Source organism: Elgaria multicarinata, chromosome 10 (genome assembly GCF_023053635.1).
Source record: "Elgaria multicarinata webbii isolate HBS135686 ecotype San Diego chromosome 10, rElgMul1.1.pri, whole genome shotgun sequence".
Lineage (NCBI taxonomy): Eukaryota > Metazoa > Chordata > Lepidosauria > Squamata > Anguidae > Elgaria > Elgaria multicarinata.
The window spans coordinates 56131722-56152775 of record NC_086180.1 but is presented as its reverse complement, the minus strand read 5'-3'; the positions used below and the strand labels follow the sequence as shown (position 1 = coordinate 56152775).

General features: G+C 40.8%; 1 protein-coding gene across 1 annotated transcript in view; it reads left to right on the top strand.

Annotated features, from left to right (window-relative positions):
- The window catches only part of CORIN (corin, serine peptidase), a 137900-nt gene that overhangs the window by 56568 nt on the left and 60278 nt on the right, over window positions 1–21054 (top strand). Inside the window, exon 6 of the mRNA XM_063135103.1 lies at window positions 16858–16971. Within this exon, the coding sequence (XP_062991173.1) occupies window positions 16858–16971 (114 nt within the window). The remainder of the gene's footprint in view (window positions 1–16857; window positions 16972–21054) is intronic.

The following is a 21054-nucleotide window of genomic DNA, read 5'->3' as shown; positions in this document are numbered from 1 at the left end:
TGAGGGGGCATCTTCCCATTTTTAGTTCTTTAAAAAAACCAAACACCCTTCCTTTGGCATTTGGAGGAGCCCAGCAATTCTTAGAGAATGCCTATGGGAGACCATGTGACCTCTCCCTCTCCAATAAGCATTCAGAAAGAACTCCTGGGCTCCTGAAAATGCAACGGATGTTTTTTAAAAAATGAAAAAAAGAAAAAGAAAGAAGACCCCTCAACAACTGGATACATTTAAAAATGTATGTGGAAACCCTGTCCCCCTCCCCAAAGAGAGAATTCCCAGAAATTCTCACCTCTCCCATCCTCTTTTGCCCAAGCTTTCATCCCCCATCCCCCGTTACTAAAAGCTGAAAATGGAATGGTTGAAATTTTCGGCACAGCACTATTTCATTCACTTAGGCCTTAGCTAGACCTAAGGTTTATCCCGGGGTCGTCCCTACCTGCTCCCAGGATATCCTGTGTGTAACTTACATGAACAGGGATGACCCCGGGATGATCCCGGGATAAATCTTAGGTCTAGCTAAAGCCTTAGTCTCTCATTCAGGCTAATGGTAACAGAGGAGATTTTGAGGTGCTCTTTGTTGATAATTAGGGATGTGCTCCACTCCAATTATAAGCGGAGAATCAAGTGAATTGGCCTGCTCCACCTTGCCCAGAGGTGGAGTAGAAGCGGACCGGGGACCCGTAGAAGCACAGCGAAGAGAAGCGCCCATATGCGGAGCGCTTCTCTTTTCGCGGACTGATCCGATTACCATTTTGAAAAATTTCGCCCATAGGATTGCATTGCGGAAAAGAATAGGGGATAACTGTGTTGTTTTTTAAGCTATCTTTCTGAAACTTCTTGTGCTTAGAGAGTCGTGGCTGGGGGTCATTTTGAACCTACTCTCAGTTCTCTGCGTGCTGTGGTTCGCTTGCTAGAATTTTTGGAAAAATTGGGTAAAACAGCGGGAAAATACCTTTTTCGAAGGGCTGAGGGGCAGAGTCAACTCCCGGTCATGATCACATGATCCCAAAGTTGGAGGAGGGGATAGGCAAAACGGGTAACTTGGGATTCTGGGAACCTCTCTTTCTTAGTCTCAACGGACTTTTCCCAGTGTTTTTTAAAACAGTAGCCCCACCAAATGCACAAACACAACCTGAAATCATATACTAAGCCAATAATAAGAGATAGAAAAAGCACAGCACTGCTACCCACCCTAACTTTGGGGACCAACTGAATAGATGTGGTGCAAGGGGATGAGCTCCCCTAGGGCATGGACGTGCCCTGTGCACTCTCCTGTCCTTGGAGGGCCATCAGAGCCCTCCAAAGGTAAATCAGAGAATGCCTATCATGAGTTGAAGTGATCGTTTGCTTCTTAAAGACTGGTACCTAGACAGGACCAGTCAAATTGGCAGATGATTCCCCCTCCTCTTGGGCACGTCCACTCCCCTCTTACTGATAAAAGACAGATATAGCCTTTTTAAAAAAATTCTTCTTGTTGTTTATTCAGCAACACTGCTGCTTTTAATTTCACCCCTCCTTTATTTATTTATTTATTTATTTATTTATTCCATTTTATATGCATTACTGGCTTTGAAACTATCCTTGGCTCACTTCCTTGTGCCCCCAGAAATGTCTGCTGCCTGCTTGCCTTCCCTCCCTCCTCCCCTGCCCACCTTGCAGGGATGGTTTTTGTGTGTCTTGCTTTGACTCAGGGGAGAAGTCCTTCCTGTGCTCAAGTTCCAAATCAATTTTTCAAGTGTAGAAGAAGATTCATATTTAGGTTTATCTCTACTCCCCAATTCATGGCATGTTGGTATTTCCTTTGAAATGGGCCCATTGAGCTGTCTGCAGATACTGGGGTGTCCGACTTTCATAAATTCCCCAAAAATCCGTGGATGATGGGATTGGCTTGAAACTTGGCATCCATGTGGACACATGGGTAAGCTGTCATGGGACCGAAGGTGAGGTTTCTGACATGCAAATAGACGTAGTTGTAAAATGGGACTTGATTTGGGGTGAGTTAAAAGGTTAGAGCCCCGCCAAAAATCAGGGGATGATGAGATTGCCTTGAGTCTTGGCATGCATGTGTATCCCTGGATAAGCTATCATGGTGCCGAGTTTGAGGTTTCTAACGTGCAAATTGACGGAGCTATCAAAAGGGGTGTGAATGGGGTGCCCGATTTTCAAAAATTCCCCAAAAATCAGGGGATGATGGGATTGGCTTGAAACTTGGCGTGCGTGTGTATACCTCCATGAGGTGTCATGGTGCCAAACTTGAGGTTTCTTACTTTTTTAAAAATTTTTTTATTTTAAAACACAAAATAAACATCTTACAGAAAAGAAACAACAACGCAATACTACATACATTTTGAATAAATGTTGAATACATATATAAGATAAATATTAACTATAACCTATCCTGTCATTACATATATAATCATTCTAAACATATAAGTGCTCCCTCCACCTCGGGATCTATTCCTGCTTCAAAAATCTCATACTTTCTTCCGCTGGCGGTTTCCCACTTCCCTTAGTAAACACAAATATTAGGAACTGTTTCCAGATTCCTTCAAACTCATTTATTTTAGTTATACCTTTCCTCCACTTAATATTACAAGTCAATTTATCATTAATAGCTATATCCCAAACTTCTCTATACCACTCTTCAATAGAATATTCCCCCTGAATCTTCCAGTTCCTAGCTATCATCAATCGTGCTGCAGTCAGCAAACTCGATATCAATTATTTAATTTCTTTTCCACATTTTAAATCTTCAGAGGTTTCTAACTTTAACAGAAAAAAAGTTGTATACTTTTTTAGTTTTCAATGCAAGCCTATGGGGGGAAAAAACGGAGCTCCGATCCGGATCCGGAGCTCCGCAGCGGAGCGGAGCGGACATAGGCAGAGTGGGGGTGGAGCGGAGCAGCCCGATCCGCAAATCGCGGATCTGGAAGAGAAGCGGCGCTGTGGGTCCGTGCACACCCCTATTGATAATACATCATGTCCAGTTCCAGCACCTCCTGACTCATTAATAGTTCCCAAGGTTGTTTCTAAGTGCTTGTTCTTTGCTATTAAAAAAAACATCTGGCACTGTCTCCCCCTTTTCAGGCTCATCTTCATTTCGCCACATTAGAGAACTCGGGGTGTCTGGCATGTATCTTGTTTCTTCCCCCACATCTGCCCTTCCTAGAATCTTAGAGCCATCCACATTCTTTCACACCTTCCTCCCATCAGAGCCAGGGCATTTCACATAAGGTTGCCATTTTTGCTTCCTTCCACCTTCCCTCCTGTGTTATCACCCATTGACACTTGCATGTTTTGAAAACACCCATACATTCAAGATATTTACAATTCACATTGTATCTGACATCATGATTGGCATACATTTCTTTATATCACATCACATTAGTTACATTAGTTTAAAGTTCACAGTGGTACCTATGCCTACGTCTTGGAGGGGAAAGCGTGGGTAGAAGACTCCCCTCGCAAGGTCATAAAATAAGCAGCCTTCCTTGATAGGAATGGGGAGCGGGGAGGACGAATGGCAGTCTGAAGGAAAAGAGAGAAAGTGATTTTTATTGATAAGAAACGGGGGAATCACAGTAGGCTGAGTGCAGGAAGGTCCACAAAAAGGGGAGATAGAGAGGCAACTAAAATCATTAATAAGAAAACATTTTCTTGTTCCATTCATGCTATCTCCACACAAAATATAGGGCTGGTGTGTCAATACATTCCTATAAATGTAACAGACAAAATAATAAAATGTCTTCATAAAGCCTGAGATAGATGTCAACTGTTATAGGAAAACAGAAGGAATTGAGAATTCAGCTGCCTGGTTTGGAATAAATATTTCTACAAGTTTCTCAGATGAGTTGTCAGCATACAAGAGAGTGAAAGTTAAGTTTCATCAGTCTTCCCCTCTGCTTGATCCTTCTAACCTAAATGACACCTTGTTCACATACTTTGAAAAACAAAATTTAAATGGCATTCCTGTGAATCAGAAATGTACCTCCTCAGCAATGAAAATACATTAGTGATATTTTTCTTTTAATCCTTCCTCTGTATCCCTTGTATCTTGCGCTCTTTTGAGTAACCAAAGTTGGGAATGGTATTTAAAACTGCAGAAGACAATATAGAAATGATTAATGAGAAAAGCAGATTATTGTGTCAGATGTGTTTGTGAGCATTTCATGGGCCGTACTGGCTCCTATTTGTGATGTTAGTCGTGGAAATAGAATAACATTCTCTGAAACACACACACACACACATTTTGTGAACTATTCTTACTGTGTATTCCCTGGGGTGTGATTACAAAACTGCTTTTCCAGTATTTGTTTTAAAGCTTTTTTTCTTTTTTTTAAAAAAAAGCACAGGTAGTCCTTCACCTTGCCATGCCCCCTCATATTTCATAAGATTTTACTTTAGGAATATTGCATGTACTCACATGACCTAGTGTACTTTTGCCCTATATGCGGAACTAGGACTGGAATGTTCAACCAGTTCAGTTTCTTAAAAGCTGTAGATAGCGTTATAATTATATGCTATATAGAGAGCTATCCCTTTCCATTGTGTGAGGGCATGATATTATTTTACAGGCTTGGGGCTAGGGTTGCTGTCATGGCAAAGATAAAATGCAGGAATGTTAAGAATCTAGGGAGGCCCTTGTGGCTGAATTACCATATCCTTCCCTCATCCCATGACAATCTGTGTAAAGGTTCTGAGTGATTAGGAAACATTGACCTCCTTTGTTAATATATAATCTTATATATTTGAATGTGAAGGTGTAAGTTATTCTTATAGACAATAGCAAAAAAAAATGTCTGAAGGATAACGTAGTAACTAGTTTTAGTGTCTTTCTGTTTTATTTATTTATTCCACATTTATCTTTATCTTCCTAAGAGCAGAAGGCTGTCTTGATGTCATTTCTGTGAGGTCTCCAAACCCCGTGGTTTTGCTCCTGCAGGGTGGCGCCATGTTATCCTCATGCCAAGGAGCGAGTGTGGGGTTTATATGGATCATCAGGGAGGAGGAGCTGCTGCTGCTGCTGCCAGTCCCTCTCTGGCTTTTTTGGAGAACTTTCCCCCAGTAAAAGGGAGAGTCTTCTCCCCAGCCAGAGGCAGCACAGGGGCATTCCGGTGACCATTCAGCTCGCTGGCTCACCACCCCGCCCCCCTTCTTGGGTGGACGGCGACTAATCGGGATTGCCATCTGCCTGGCCATGCCTCCACCATGACCCCGGAGTCCCCAACATTTTGCTTCGGAGCTTTGGGGGTGGGGGGAAGGGAGCCCCAGTATGCCTGCATGGTGGCTTCTGCATTATATAATCAACATTGCATCACTGTGCAGCCACCCTGAGGCTTTTATCACATATAGACTGACTCCAGGTTACTTGGGGCTCCAAGTAGTCGGTCATCCAGCACTGACAAGTTTGAATATGCTTACCTTGAGTAGTATACACAAAATTTAGGCTGACATTTTTTTTAAAAAATCCACTTAATATTTCCCACATATACACACGAAGGAGCAAGTATTAGCAAGTTCAAGTTCTCATTCATTATATGCTTAGTTTTATGTCCCTTCTAATTTGTTAACTACTTATTTTTTTCATCATTCGTAAATTTGCCACTTATAACAGTCCTTTCCACTGTCTTTGAACTTCTGTTTCATTTTGAATCAGAACGTTAATGCTAAAATAATTGTAGGAAATAATGTAATATGTTCTGTTACAATGTGCTTAACCATTTAATGTAAAATAAAGACGACATCATTCCTTTCTTTCGATTGTGCACATGGATCTCCCAAGATTCCCTGGATAATATGCATATTTGTAATAGAATGGAATGGGAGGGAGAAAAAGATTGGGAAGGTTGTAATTGACAGAAAGGAGGAGATATTAGTTACAAAATACAGTAGAAGTTTAAGGAAGGAGAGAGGAGGAAGAGTGTGATGAACAAACGTCTGAGCTCTGGGAAGGGAGGCGATGTAAGTTGGCTCTCCTTTGCTTAAACAAGGACAGTAAGTCAAAAGTGGTCCTGCAATGCTGAAATTGCGGAAGAGAAAGAAATTAAGGTCTGGTAATTTTCAGCATGTGGATTCCAGAACACTAGATGGCAGATAGTACGAAAAACATCTGAACCCAGATAAAGTGTGGCTATTGTATATCTAAAGGAGAAAGAGACCCTTTGGGGAGAAATAAAGCTCCATGCATGCACACTGCAAATGAAGTGGCAGCAGATCAGCTCCTTGGTGCTATATAACATTCTCTCGGGGCGGGGGAGTGGGGATCTGTAATCTGTTTTTAGCACAACATGCAGGCTCTGGACAATGTAAAAAGCAATTTGGTAGGGGTTTGTTTTCAGTTTTATGTAAAGAAAGACGAATTAGACGCTTAGAGCTATGATGTATAACTCCGGAAAATGTTTAGAAATGTATGTTATAACATGCTGCATCCAGTTGTGTGGATACCAGATAATTCAGTATGATAATTAATTTGATCCCCTGGCATGGATTTTTATCATCTAACTGTGTAATAGAAAAATTGATAGTATATTGCATGCATAGGAAAAATATTTTTCTCTCAACTGTTAAAAAGAAAAGGAGATATAGAAATGGAATTATATCTCCATTATGTACAAGGTAGGGAGAAAAGCTTGGTTATTCAGTTTTCTGTAAGGGAGGGGGAAATATATCCATCTCTCCGCTGCATTTTACATGGCCTCTGCTACTCTCATGTTATACGTCCTGCAAAACTGTTTCTGGTGAGAACCACAGGTATAGAAAACAGAAATGCTACTTCGATTTATTCTCAAACTTGTTCCTAGGGGTAGAGGGGCCTTGCCACAAAAGAAATAGCCATCTTTATGTTCATACTGATTTATTATTATTATTATTATTATTATTATTATTATTATTTGCATTTTTATACCGTCCAATAGCTGAAGCTTCCTGGGCGGTTCACAAAAACTAAAACCATTCAAAGTATAAAACAAACAGTATAAAAACATGATATAAAATACACATTAAAAACTGATTAAAAACATACATGATTAAAACATCTTTAAAACATCCTTAAAACATCCTAAAAACATTCGAAAATTTCACTGGATAGGTCTGCCGGAATAGATCAGTCTTTATTGCTTTTTTAAATTCTAAAAGACTGTTAAGTTGACGAGTCTCCTCTGGCTGGCCATTCCGCAGTCTGGGAGCAGCAGAAGAGAAGGTCCTCTGAGTAACAGTTGTTAATCTAGTTTTTGCTAGCTGAAGTAGGGTGACCAACTGTCAGGATTTCCCCAGATTTGTCCTGGTTTTTGTTCTTTCCATGGTGTCAGGAGGGATTTTCTATAATTTTCAATAATGTCCTGGAATGACACACCTTCCCCTTTAAGGCTGCCATTAGCATGGCAGGAGGGAATGACATGCTTTCTTGAGGCACATAATTCTCCCACCCTGAGCTCCAATTGAGGTCTTAAAGGGGAAAGTGGGTCATTCGTGGACATTATAGAAAAGGCCCCAATTGGAGTGGATGGTGGTGGTACAGAATGAAATCCTTTCCCCTCCTCCACTCCAATCGGGTTCTTTAAGGTGGCAGGGGAATAACGTACTTTCTGCAGGACTCAGAAAGCTGCTTCCCCCCCCCACACACTAGGTGTCCTCTTTTTTGGTTTCCCAAATATGGTCACCCTAGCTGAAGTAGATTCTTCCCAGCGGACCTGAGTGTGCGGGGCAGATTGTATGGGAGAAGGGGATCCATGTAGGGCTTTAAAGGTAATAACCAACACTTTGTACTTCTAGTTTTCAATCTGGCTAGATATGTATCTCCCCAAAGGAATTGTACAGTGGTTAAGAAATGGTGAGAAGCACAGTATCCTTAGTATTAATAAATAAATACAATACACTAAACCATAAGATTTAAAAACTGCTTCAGGCATTTCTTTTGTTGGGATACTCCTTGCTCCTATTTACTATTTTAAAATCTGTTTCATATCTAGCTAATCTGTAGGCTGTGTCAGTAGCAAATCAAATCCACTAAGTGCCCATCATACTTGTGCACCCCACTATCCACACAGCAATCAATTAAACGGAGGGGTGCAACGTAGGTGAATTGGGAGAAAGGGCGGATTTGGATTCAAACGTTAGGATTAAGTAGGGTGACAATATGAAAAGGAGGACAGGGCTCCTGTATCTTTAACAGTTGCATAGAAAAGGGAATTTCAGCAGGTGTCATTTGTATATATGGAGAACCTGGTGAAATTCCCTCTTCATCACAACAGTTCAAGCTGCAGGAACCCTGCCTAGCATGGCCAGATACAAAAGTGGGCAGGGCTCCTACAGCTTGAACTGTTGTGATGAAGAGGGAATTTCACCAGGTGCTGCATGAATACAAATGGCACCTGCTGAAATTCCCCTTTCTATACAACTTTTACAGATACAGGAGCCCCGTCCTCCTTTCCATATGGTCACCCTAGATTAAGGTTGTCAGAAACTCACTCAGACCTCAGATTTCTTAGGAGCTCTTTGGTGGAAGCAGGGCCGGCGCTACCATTAGGCCAACTAGGTAGCCGCCTAGGGTGCAGACCTCAGAGGGGCACAGTACTGACCTTTAAGTGTCACAGTTTTATACAAATTAGCTGTTTTAAGAAAAAGCATAATAAAAGGAAAATATAACAGTTCAGAAACTCTTCTTGAGCAGCTGAATCGAAGTTGGCAATTTTTTTGGATGTGTGTGTGTGCAAGTAGCTCGCCTTGCCTAGGGTGCAAAATAGTCTGGCACCAGCCCTGGGTGGAAGGAAGCTCCTCTGTGATCATGCTATAGCTTGATCTACTGCCTTCCCTCCTGCCAAAATGGAGACCGAGCCCCCGTCTTTATGGAGGTGCTTTGGCGCTGGTAGGCGCCTTGAACCTGCACTTGCCTTCCTTCCTGGCATCTGCAATTTTTCCTGCCTGGCTCCTCTTGAAAAGATTTTTTTTAAAAGAAAAGAAATTTGTGGGGGGGAAGAGGAAAGGAACAGGCCTGTTCCTCCCCCCTTTTTAATTTATTGAGCCCTATCTGCAGAGCTCTGCAGATTCATATAGAGGGAAAAGCGTCTCCTCCATCTGGCTGCCCGTTCCTCTGCATTTGTTTAAATTTATTTATTTATTTATTTATTTATTACACTTATATACCGCCCCCATAGCTAGAGCTCTCTGGGAGGTTTACAAAAATTCTAAAATCGAGATAAAAACGAGTATAGAAAATTTAAAATTCTAAATTTTAGAATTTGGGGGACAGGGGAAAATTCAGTAAGCTCTATATGCGGAGCTCCGCAGATTGATATAATTAAAAATAAAAATGGGGGAAGGAATGAGGCAGCCAGAGGAGGACGTGAGAGGGAGTGCAGACTGAGCAACAATGGAGGTTGCCTGGTGCTCCCCACCCACCTGCATTTATATTTAATATTTGTTTCTGCGGAGCTCCGCAGATATAGATAATAAAATTAAAAATAAAGGGGGGAGGAATGGCACTTCCCCCCTCATTTTTATGTTTTCTTTTTTTTCTTTTTTAGAGCCGTGGAGCCGCCTCTGCTGCAAAAAAAAGGCAGGGTAAATGCCTGACTTTTTTGGAGCGGAGTTTCCAGGGTTTGCCCCTGGATGGCTTTGCATTTGCGGCTACGTCATGTGTCCTAAAACGCAAAACTGCACATTTACGGCGGCGTAAACAAGCGTATGGACATGCCCCGAGTGGTAAGGATAGGGGAAAATCACTTTGGCAACAGAGTATTTCTGGCAGGTCATCTGCGTCTTTGAGAGTAGCATGGTATTTCTGCTTATCATGCAGCTGTTAGGGCACAAGAGCTTCGCTGAGAAAAGACTTTTCCATCTGCCACCATAGACTTCTTGAAGAAATATGAACACAATTTGGGGATGGGGGGGGAGGGGCTTCACAAGAACATCATGGGAAACATCATGCTTTTGGACAGAGTTGTTCATCTCCAGTCACATGGGGCCTGAGAAAAATTGAGATGGGTGGTGGAGAGTTAACATATTAAATGAAAACAAATAGGCCCTTTAGTTGTTTTCCTAAAATAAATAAATAGGTCCTTTAGTTTATTTTCCTAAAATAAATCTGTGTCTTGTTTTTCAAGTAAAAGCCATCTGTCACCCTAAGACAAGAAAGTCTTGTTCCAGTATGTCTTTATTAATAAACTCAGGAACAAACTTTGAAAACGCTGGGATTTTGCAGAATGCTAGCTCAAAAGGCGAACTAGTCAGTGATGGACAGATTCTGCTGGAAAGTTTCCCCCCCAACTTTTTCTAAGAGGAACAATTATTCAATTTTTCTTGTGTTAACGGGTGCTGCTGTTCATAAAAAAATCTCATTTGTATCAATCCTATTTTTTTCAAATTGTTTTTGCCTACTGCTTTCCTTTTGATATCAAAATCCAGGTGTGTCCAAATTGGTATCAAGGGTGAAATCCCTGGCATTAATTTCTCTTTCCTAAAATACCATACTTTCAATAACCCTTTTATTGTACTTTTTTATTCCTCATTTATTGCTTAATATATATTTTTGATATAGAACACATCCTGTATTTCTTCTTCCTTCAGTTCATCAATTCTTTTTCTATTTCTACCCACTGTGGACTCACCTCTTCCTTTATTGTTGTTAGCAAGTGCCTTAATTGAGAAGTATCATAATAGGTTTTTAGATGTGGTGTGCTCCATCCTCCTTCTTGTATTGTTCTGTATCTGAAGGCCTGTGCTGTTCATTCTTGGTCATTTGCTCCGAAATATAATTTTTTCTATCACGTTATGCCATGTTTTGAATCTTTTAAGTGGTATTTTTTGCGGTAATGCATTAAAAAGATAAGTGAATTTTGCAACAAGATCATTTTTATAGTCATTATCTGGTCCAAAAGTGACAGGTTTATCTTTTCCCATCTGATTATATCTTTCTTTAATTCTTTCCAAAGTTTTCCATAATTTAGTTTCAGTACATTCTTATGTACAGTCTAAATTTTCCATAATTTGGTTTCGGTACATTCTATGTAAAACAACCCAAAGTAGTTTACAGCAAATTATAAAAGAATACATCTTTATCAAAGAAAAACTACATTAAAAACAAGTAAATGTTTGGGAAAAGCCAGAATAAATAAGTTTTTTTTTTTTTTTTTTTTAACAATTCTTGAAAATGCATGATAGTCAGTGCCTAACATATGGCAGAGAGGGGAGGTAATTCTTGAGCTGGGCAATGCTACAAGAAGACACATAGCTGCCAGATGGGCTAGGGGACGCATTCCCAGAAGTGTGGGGACGTGGCCTCCAGCCCTTCCCAGAGTCATTCGGGGCTTGTACTGACACGGTTGATCATGATCTTCTCTTAGATTCCCTTCATGACCTTGGACTTTGCGGCTCTGTCTATAACTGGTTTGCCTCCTATCTAGCGGGTCGCTCTTTCAGCGTGTTGGCTAATGGCAGCTCGTCTTCCTCTTTTCCCCTTTCAGTAGGGGTTCCGCAAGGCTCGGTGCTTGGCCCGTTGTTGTTTTCTTTATACATGTTGCCCTTGGGTAATCTTATTCAATCTCATGGCCTCCAATATCACCTGTATGCCGATGATACACAATTATATCTTTCATCTCCGGATCTTTCTCCTGATGTTCACGATTGTATCTCGGCATGTCTTTCAGTTATCTCAGCTTGGCTGCTGCATCATCGTTTGAAACTTAATATGGCAAAGACTGAATTGCTTATTTTTCCTCCTAAACCTTCTCCTCATCTCTCATTCTCTCTTACTGTCAATGATGTTACGCTTACTCCAGTCAAGGAAGCTCGTAGTCTTGGCTTTATATTTGATTCCTCACTCTCCTTTATTCCTCATATTGAGGCAGTAGCTAAATCCTGTCGTTTTTTCCTGTATAATATTGCCAGGATTTGATCATTTTTGTCTGTCTCTTCTGCCAAGACGCTTGTTCATGCACTGATTATTTCTCGGTTGGACTACTGCAACCTTCTTCTCACTGGCCTTCCTTCTTCTCACATCAGTCCGCTGGTTTCTGTCCACCACTCTGCCGCTAAGATCATCTTCCTGGCTCGCCGCTCTGACCGTGTTACTCCACTTCTGAAATCTCTTCACTGGCTTCCAATTCACTTCAGAATCCAATATAAACTTCTCCTGTTGACCTACAAAGCTTTTCACGGTCTAGCTCCTTCCTATCTCTCTTCTCTCATCTCACACTATTGCCCCGCTCGTGCTCTTCGCTCCTCTGATGCCATGTTTCTCGCCTGCCCAAGGGCCTCTACTTCCCTTGCTCGGCTTTGTCCATTTTCTTCTGCTGCCCCTTACGCCTGGAACACTCTTCCAGAACATTTGAGATCTACAAGTTCAATCGCAGCTTTTAAAGCTCAGCTAAAAACCTTTCTCTTTCCTAAAGCTTTTAAAACTTGATTTTGTTCTGACTTTATACTGTTAGTTTTACCCTACCCTGTGCCTGTTTGCATTCTCTTCCCCTCCTTATTGCTTTACTATGATTTTATTAGAATGTAAGCCTATGCGGCAGGGTCTTGCTATTTACTGTTTTACTCTCTACAGCACCATGTACATTGATGGTGCTATATAAATAAATAAATAATAATAATAATAATAATAATAATAATAATAATAATGGGCCAGCGCAATGGCGCTGGCCCAGAAAAAGCCCTGGATCGCCAAGTGGGAGGGGTTGGAAGACGCGTTTCCCATACTTCTGGGAATGCGTCCCCTAGCCCAGCCCCACCCCCAGCACTGATCTAGCCTTCTCCTTGGCTGGCACGATTGCGCTGAACGAGGAGAAGGCCCAGATTGGCCCTGGGAGGAAGAAGCAAGAGAAGAAAAGAGGAGAAGCAAGTAGAAGAAGAAGCAAGAGAAGAAGCAAGTAGGAGGTAAGACTGAGGTGTGTGCGAGTGTATGGGTGAATGGGGTGCTTGGGATGCCTGGTTTTTTCAGTGAATGGATGTGTGTGTGTGTTTTGGAGTGGGTGATCCTGAGTGTGTGTGTTGGCAGTGTGTGAGTGTATTGATGTGATGATGTCTGAATGGGCTGTGTGGTTGTTTGACTATGAATTGATGCATGTGCGTGTGTTTTGGGGTGGGTGATCCTGAGAGCGGGTGGGTGTTTGTGTGCGTGTTGGCAGTGTGTGAGTGTATTGATGTGATGATGTCTGAATGGGCTGCATGGTTAGAATCATAGAATCAAAGAATAGCAGAGCTGGAAGGGGCCTACAAGGCCATCGAGTCCAACCCCCTGCTCAATGCAGGAATCCACCCTAAAGCATCCCTGACAGATGCTTGTCCAGCTGCCTCTTGAAGGCCTCTAGTGTGGGAGAGCCCACAACCTCCCTAGGTAACTGATTCCATTGTCGCACTGCTCTAACAGTCAGGAAGTTTTTCCTGATGTCCAGCTGGAATCTGGCTTCCTTTAACTTGAGTCCATTATTCCGTGTCCTGCACTCTGGGAGGATCAAGACGAGATCTTGGCCCTCCTCTGTGTGACAACCTTTTAAGTATTTGAAGAGTGCTATCATGTCTCCCCTCAATCTCATCTTCTCCAGGCTAAACATGCCCAGTTCTTTCAGTCTCTCTTCATAGGGCTTTGTTTCCAGACCCCTGATCATCTTGGTTGCCCTTCTCTGAACACGCTCCAGCTTGTCTGCGTCCTTCTTGAATTGTGGAGCCCAGAACTGGACGCAATACTCTAGATGAGGCCTAACTAGGGCCGAATAGAGAGGAACCAGTACCTCACGTGATTTGGAAGCTATACTTCTATTAATGCAGCCCAAAATAGCATTTGCCTTTCTTGCAGCCGTATCGCACTGTTGGCTCATATTCAGCTTGCAATCTACAACAATTCCAAGATCCTTCTCGTTTGTAGTATTGCTGAGCCAAGTATCCCCCATCTTGTAACTGTGCCTTTGGTTTCTATTTCCTAAATGTAGAACTTGGCATTTATCCCTATTAAATTTCATCCTGTTGTTTTCAGCCCAGCACTCCAGCCTATCAAGATCACTTTGAAGTTTGTTTCTGTCTTCCAGGGTATTAGCTATCCCACCCAGTTTGGTGTCATCTGCAAATTTGATCAGCATTCCCTGCACCTCCTCATCTTGTTTGACTATGAATGGGATACCTGTGCGTGTTGACATTGTGTGGGGAGGGCTGTGGTTTTCTTTGTGTGTGAGTCGGGGGGGGGATGATTTGGAGGTGATATTCCTTTTCATGGGCAATAAATTTGAGTGAATTAATTTTCTTAGAATTTATTTAGAGGTGATTTGAGGGAATTGGCTTTCCTTTCTGGAAAACAGGGGTTTTACTTGAACAGAAAACTGGCTTCAGAGCAGTACATTTGTCTGGTTACCTCACCTGTTTGCTTTTTTTATTATTATTTTGTTGGAGGAGAACATTCTCCCAGGCATTTAACAATACTAAGTTTGGTTTTTAACGGACCCCAGAACTGTTGTTTTTAAATGGACACTGTTGTTTTTATACTCTTGTTTTTATGTTTTTGATGGTTTTAAATTTTGTATATTTTTAATGTTTACTGTTTTTAACTTTTGTAAAGCACCCAGAGATCTTTGGCTATGGGGCGGTATATAAATGTAATAAATAAATAATAAATAAAATTGTAATATGTTTATGTATGAATTGACTTATTAACAATATTTATTTACTGCTTCTGATTTGAACAAATCCTGAAGCAGTTTAGAAAAAGAAGATGAGTATCAGGTCAGGCAAGCAACTTCTGATTTCCATTTTGGTACTTCTAAGCATGGCTGGTTTCAGTATATACGTAAAGCATTCCTAACACCTTTGCTAGGTCATCATACTTGGGATCAGGAATTTTGAGTCATGAATGAAATTCCCCCCCAACATAGATATAGATAGTTGTTTTTAGCCATCCTCCGTAGTATGTGGTTTGGTTCACTTGCTTGAGTTATTTGTGCCTACTTGCTCCATAGTGCAAAGGAAGAAGTGGATCTTTAGCTGGTGCTAGAAGATAGTAATTCATTTTTTAAATAATGCATTTTGACCTATATACCTTCCTCTCCAATTTGTTTGATATAATTGGCATGACATATATTTTGTAACAATTGCTAATGGTTGTTCACCCTTCTTAAAAATCTTTTTTAAAATTAACAGGGATGCCATCATCATCATCATCATCATCATCATCATCATCATCATCATTAATCTCTCTTTTCTTGCTCATGGTGGCTTTTCTAGATGAACATGAAGGGCTTTGCCAAGTCATGCTGTCTTTTGCTGATTCAGAAATTTCCTAACTATTGAACATGTTTTAAGTATGACTGCTTTCTGGATGTTGGTGTGGATGTATTTTGGTAGGCCTAATTTCTGAAGGTTTTGTGTAATTTTCTTTTTAAAAAAAATGGTGACTGATGTGACTAACGGAATAATTGTAACTTTTTCCTGTTGCCATAGTTCTTTAACTTAGCCAGTGGTGTATGTTTTTCTCTCTTTTCCTCTTCCTTTTCTGCAACATTTTTGTCATTAGATATTGCTATGTCAATGAGGTAGGTGTGTTTTTCTTTGTTGTTTTTGACTGTTATGTCTGGTTGAAGTTGAAACAAGCTAAGAGGTGCTAGCCTTTAGTCCATTTTATTCTATGGCTAATGTTTGCAGGGTAATAGTAATTTATACTCTTTCTGAATGCTTGTTTGCTTATTTGTTGTACTAGATTTTTCTGTACTTGTCAACTGCTTCATTTGTAGCAGTATGCTGAATCTGTGCGTACGGGTATGAGAACAGTGATGGGGAAAGAGTGTTAAATGTTAGGAAAGGTGAGACTATGGTCATCCAGTGAAGGATTTGCAGTCAGAAAAGATATTTGAGGGAAGGAGAGATTGTATAGCAAAAGCTTCAAAGTACTGCAAAAGCTACAAAAGTAGGAATGAGTGAAGTTAATTTTCGATACATTGAATATCTCACTTGTTCTTTATTCCAGTGGTTTTAACACTTAGATGTTATGTAGAACTAGGGTGACCATATTTTGGAAACCAAAAAGGAGGACAACATGGTCAGCCCCCCAAGGGGGCGTGTCCAGCACCAAGGGGGCATGCCCACCCGAACATAGCCTTGGTCACATGTCTGATGTTACAGCACACATTTAAGACAAATCTGTTCTACATTAGGGTGACCATATTTGGGAAACCAAAAAAGAGGACACCTAGTGTGTGTGTGGTGAAGCAGCTTTCTGAGTCCTGCAGAAAGTATGTTATTCCTCCGCCACCTTAAAGAACCCGATTGGAGTGGAGGAGGGGAAAGGATTTCATTCTGTACCACCACCATCCACTCCAATTGGGGCCTTTTCTATAATGTCCACGAATGACCCACTTTCCCCTTTAAGACCTCAATTGGAGCTCGGGGTGGGGGAATGATGTGCCTCAAGAAAGCATGTCATTCCCTCCTGCCATACTAATGGCAGCCTTAAAGGGGAAGGTGTGTCATTCCAGGACATTATTGAAAATTATAGAAAATCCCCCCTGACACCATGGAAAGAACAAAAACCAGGACAAATCTGGGGAAATCCTGACAGTTGGTCACCCTAGTAGAACAGATTTGTCTTAATTGTGTGCTGTGAAATCTGACTTGTGAACAAGGCCATGTTCAGGTGGGCACGTTCCCTTGGGGGCTGGGCATGTTGGTGGACACGCCCCCTTGGGAGTGGCCATGTTGTCCTCAGTTTAGTTTCCAATATGGTCTCCTTATTTACGTGGACCTGAATTCTGCCTGACCGGACCAATTTAAAAGCAGCTTTAATTAATTAGAAGTAAATTTTGTTGTGACTGAGTACAGATTTTGCTTTTTAATTATGAGGAAAAAGTATTTTGCTCTTCCTTGTTTTTCATTTTTCAGTGCTTTGTGAAGGGGACGAGAGCTTCTTGTGCAGAAGTGGAATTTGCATCCCAGGGATACTTCAGTGCAATGGCTACAATGATTGTGATGACTGGAGCGATGAGGCACATTGCAGTATGTCACATGTATTATATAATTTGTGTCTGAAAAGAACAACATTTCAGCTATTCAGATGGTCTTAGAAATAAAAGTCACCTATTGTATCAGGATAAGAGCTTTGCGTAGGATTTACGTATGCCCACTTCTGACCTCTTTCAGAAATCAATGGGGCCTGTTTACCTTTGCCCAACCTGACCGCAGAATGTACTTGTAGACCTTTTAAATGTGATGTTTTAAAAAGCATGATTTCATTAGTAGTTAAACAGCTAACATTTCTGCAAAGACACACAGTTGTTTTAGACAGTTCTTTTTAAATGTCTGAGTAATACTCTCACAAAGGCTATCGTTGTAAAGAGATAACCCTCTTAACAAGCCTTCAGTTTATATGCCTCGGGTGATTTTGTTGGCAGGTTATGCAAAACAACCTGCTTACAAAATTATTTATGATGTAGCCTTGAAGGTTGTCACAAAAATATTTGTCCGTAAATGGGGTGCTGTGGAAAAGAGCATGAGGTTTCTCAGTGTATGGTGCATTCAACCACATTCCTTTTTCTTCATGTAGATGAGAAAGAGCTAAAGGCTGGATCACATTTTCTACACTTAGTAAAGAGCAAATATTCATCTACCTCTTAAATCCTGAAGGAGAAAACAGCTCAGTCAGGATTTAAGACCCACCAACTATCCTTACAAACAGGAAATACTGGAGAGCACTTGCCTACTTCTAGTGAAAAAGAGTCCCCACGACCGACCGTTTCATGCTCACCTTCAGCATGACACTGGTGTGGGAAATCTCCTCCTCCTCCTCACCCACCTCTCCCTTTGGATTGAGGCGGGGAACAGCATTAATACAACAATGATATATAAATCAAATACATAAAATTAATTAAAAGAGCATATAAAACCAATACAATATTAAAATAACTATCAGGACATCTTAAACGTCTTAGGTGTAAAATTCATCTGGGTAGGCCTACCAGAAGAGACTAGCCTTTATAACTGTCTTAAACTTGGAGTGTTAAGTTGACGAAACTCCTCCAGCAGATCATTCCACAGTCTGGGGGCGACAGAAGAAAAGGTCCTCTGGGTAACAGTTGTCAGCCTAATTTTAGTTATATAGCTGCAGATTTAGTGATCCTGTAAGATCTGAGCTTCCATATTCCACTGAGGCAGCATTAAGCTGGACAATGGGCAGGAAAGTGGTGATTAGCACATTGTATGGTAATGTATGAATTGGACCTATCTCTCAGCCCGCAGCAGATGCTGTGCTTCTCAGGGCAAGGATGGAATGCAAATGTAAGAAATGCATAATATGGAGGAATAACTATAAAGCAATGAATGCAATAAATTTCTGGGTTCTGAAATGTGGGAGAGGGATGCTATGACAGAAACACAGCAAAGAGATGGTGACCGCTCTCATGGGAGGGGGAGGGGAGAGGGGAGAGGGGATTGCAGGAAGCCTGGTGGCCATTTTTGCCCCCTAGGCCCCACCACTAGAGTTCCCAATAATTAATTAAATAAATAAAATCATTCTTTTATATATATATATATATATATATATATATATATATATATATATATAGGCTACAGAGCCCTCAAAGGGTCAATATAGTTCATTTATTTATTTATTCATTCATTTCAGAGAATTTCTATACTGATTTTCTTAAAATAAATAAATAAATAAATAAAAATCCCAAAGCAGTTTACAAGATAAAATAATGATAAAATACAATAAAGCCAGAAGTTAAAAATACAAAACAATTGCCCTGTTCAGAACAGACCTTAAACCACCATGATTAAAGCCTTAACCACCATGGTTCAAGGTGTCTTCTGAACTGGGCCAATAATAAAAATGATACAATCTCATTAAAATAACCAGGGATAGCTGATAGTGCTAGTGGTCAGGGAAACACCAGTGTGTCTTCAGTTGTTGGCAGAAGCGCTCCACGCTAGGAACTTGCCTCCTGATCTTACTGGGGAGATGATTCCACATGGTGGCTGCCACAGCTGAGAAAGCCCTCCTCTGAACTATGGCCAAACAAAGCTACTGCAGCTTTAACTGTTGTGATGAAGAGGGAATTTCACCAGGTGCTGAATGCATTCAAATAAGACCTGCTGAAATTCCCTTTTCTGTACAACTGTTAAAGATACAGGAGCCCTGTCCTCCTTTCCGTATGGTCATCCTTCTTAGTAGGCTGTGGTATGGTTAGCAAGCTGACCTCTCAGAGTGTAGGGATCAGGGCGGCCTATATGGGAGAAGGCAAGTCTCTCAGATAACCTGATCCTGAACTGTTTGGGACCATATAAACCAGCAATAACCCCTTCAACAAGACTCGGTAGCTAACTGGCAGCCAGTACAGAGTTTTCAGGAGAGAAGTAATACATAAGAAACTCCACTGAGCAATCTATGCTGCCTTGCATATGTATTTACCCCCACCCCCACCCCCGGTCCTTTGACTTATCCATATTTTGTTGTGTTATAATCTGGAGTTCATTGGCATGTTTACCATTTGATTTACACAACATGCTTAAAAGTTAGGTAGGGCGTAAATCAAAGGTGTGATGTGTGTCAGAGGAGGCATTTAAAGAAAATGCCTATGTTTTTTTAAAAAAAAGAAAGGAAGAAAAAACAGTGCCAAGCTTTAAGAAGTAGCAGTCTCTTTGTTACAACATAGGGATGGGTAAACAAATGAGAACTGCCAGGATACTTCATGCTGGTGCAAATTCCTCATAAACAATACACTGAATTTCAAACTAAGCTGGGAGCTGCATTTCTCAGCATGAAATTATCTACAGAGCACACACATTTTCATTTAGTTCATAATGTGTAGGATTTTATACGTTTGGTATTTACTATCCTTTCATTCTTTGTGTTCTTTCAGAGCTAAATATAGATCATTCTGTAAAATCCAGAGCAGCGTGAGCTGTTGCATTCCTTATTCTTTAACGGCAGTCGAAGTTAGCTTTTATGTGGTTTGCTGGATAATATTTTGGCGTTGGACTTAGGGAGACATGGGTTTAAATCCCTCTCAGCCATGAAGCTCAGGCCCAAATTAAGGTCTGAACAGGAGGGGATAATTTGGAATAAAGAATTGGCTTAACCCTTTCACTGCCAGCCACTTCTCTCCTCCAAATTACTCTCCCATGGTACTTCTCCCCATGTCCAGTGGGTTCTAAATGTGTGTTTATCCTTGAAAGCCCTTGAATTTGTGGGGGCAAAAATTACTCGGGGCAGTTTGGGCACCCCAGCCTTGCCAAATTGTTTTCCTTATGCAGAAAAACAGTGGTTGTTAAGCCCTCACTGGGTGGCTGTGGGCAATTCATTCTCTTTCAGCTCAATGTTACCTTAAAGGATTGCTTGGAGGACAAAATGGACAGCCCTGATTAAGATGCGCTGAGACCCCTTTGGACAGTAAAGATGTAGTCCAATGCTATATCTCACTAGATTCAATTGGACTTATTCCTACGTAATAGAGCATGTATAACATCCTGAGTTCCTTTGAGGAAGGACAAGATAAAATGTAATAATAATAATAATAATAATAATAATAATAATAATAATGATGATGATGTGTGTATACCATGTAGAAAAGGCACATATGGCAGCAGTAGTACAGAATTCAGCATCTTTAGCTGTTTGTTTATTTTGCTATTTCTACTCTGTCTTTCCACCAAAAAGCCTGTCAAGATGCTTTTCTTGGTTTTAATTAAAAAACAAGTCTTTTAAAAACATGCTTACTGTTGTCACTGTTAGTTGTAGGTTCTGTTGCATTGCCCGTGAAAGATGCTTGTAGGAGATGGGGTTAGGGTGGCTACATTTCTTTATGAGCAGAGATTTTGTGCCTTTAGTGGTTACGTGACAGGCAGAAATCTACAGGTGGTGTTTTCTACTATTGATGTTATTTGTAATATTGTTATTGATTATTATTTGTAATAATAATAATAATAATTTAAGAAATTGCTTCACTTGTTGATTTCTGCTTATTACGCAGCTGCTGAAGGCACAGAGCCGATGTCCATTAAAATGTTAGCTAGATTACTTTGGTCTCTTGCAGTAAAGTTGATGCAGTCACTTTAATATTTTGCTTTTCAAGATTCAGT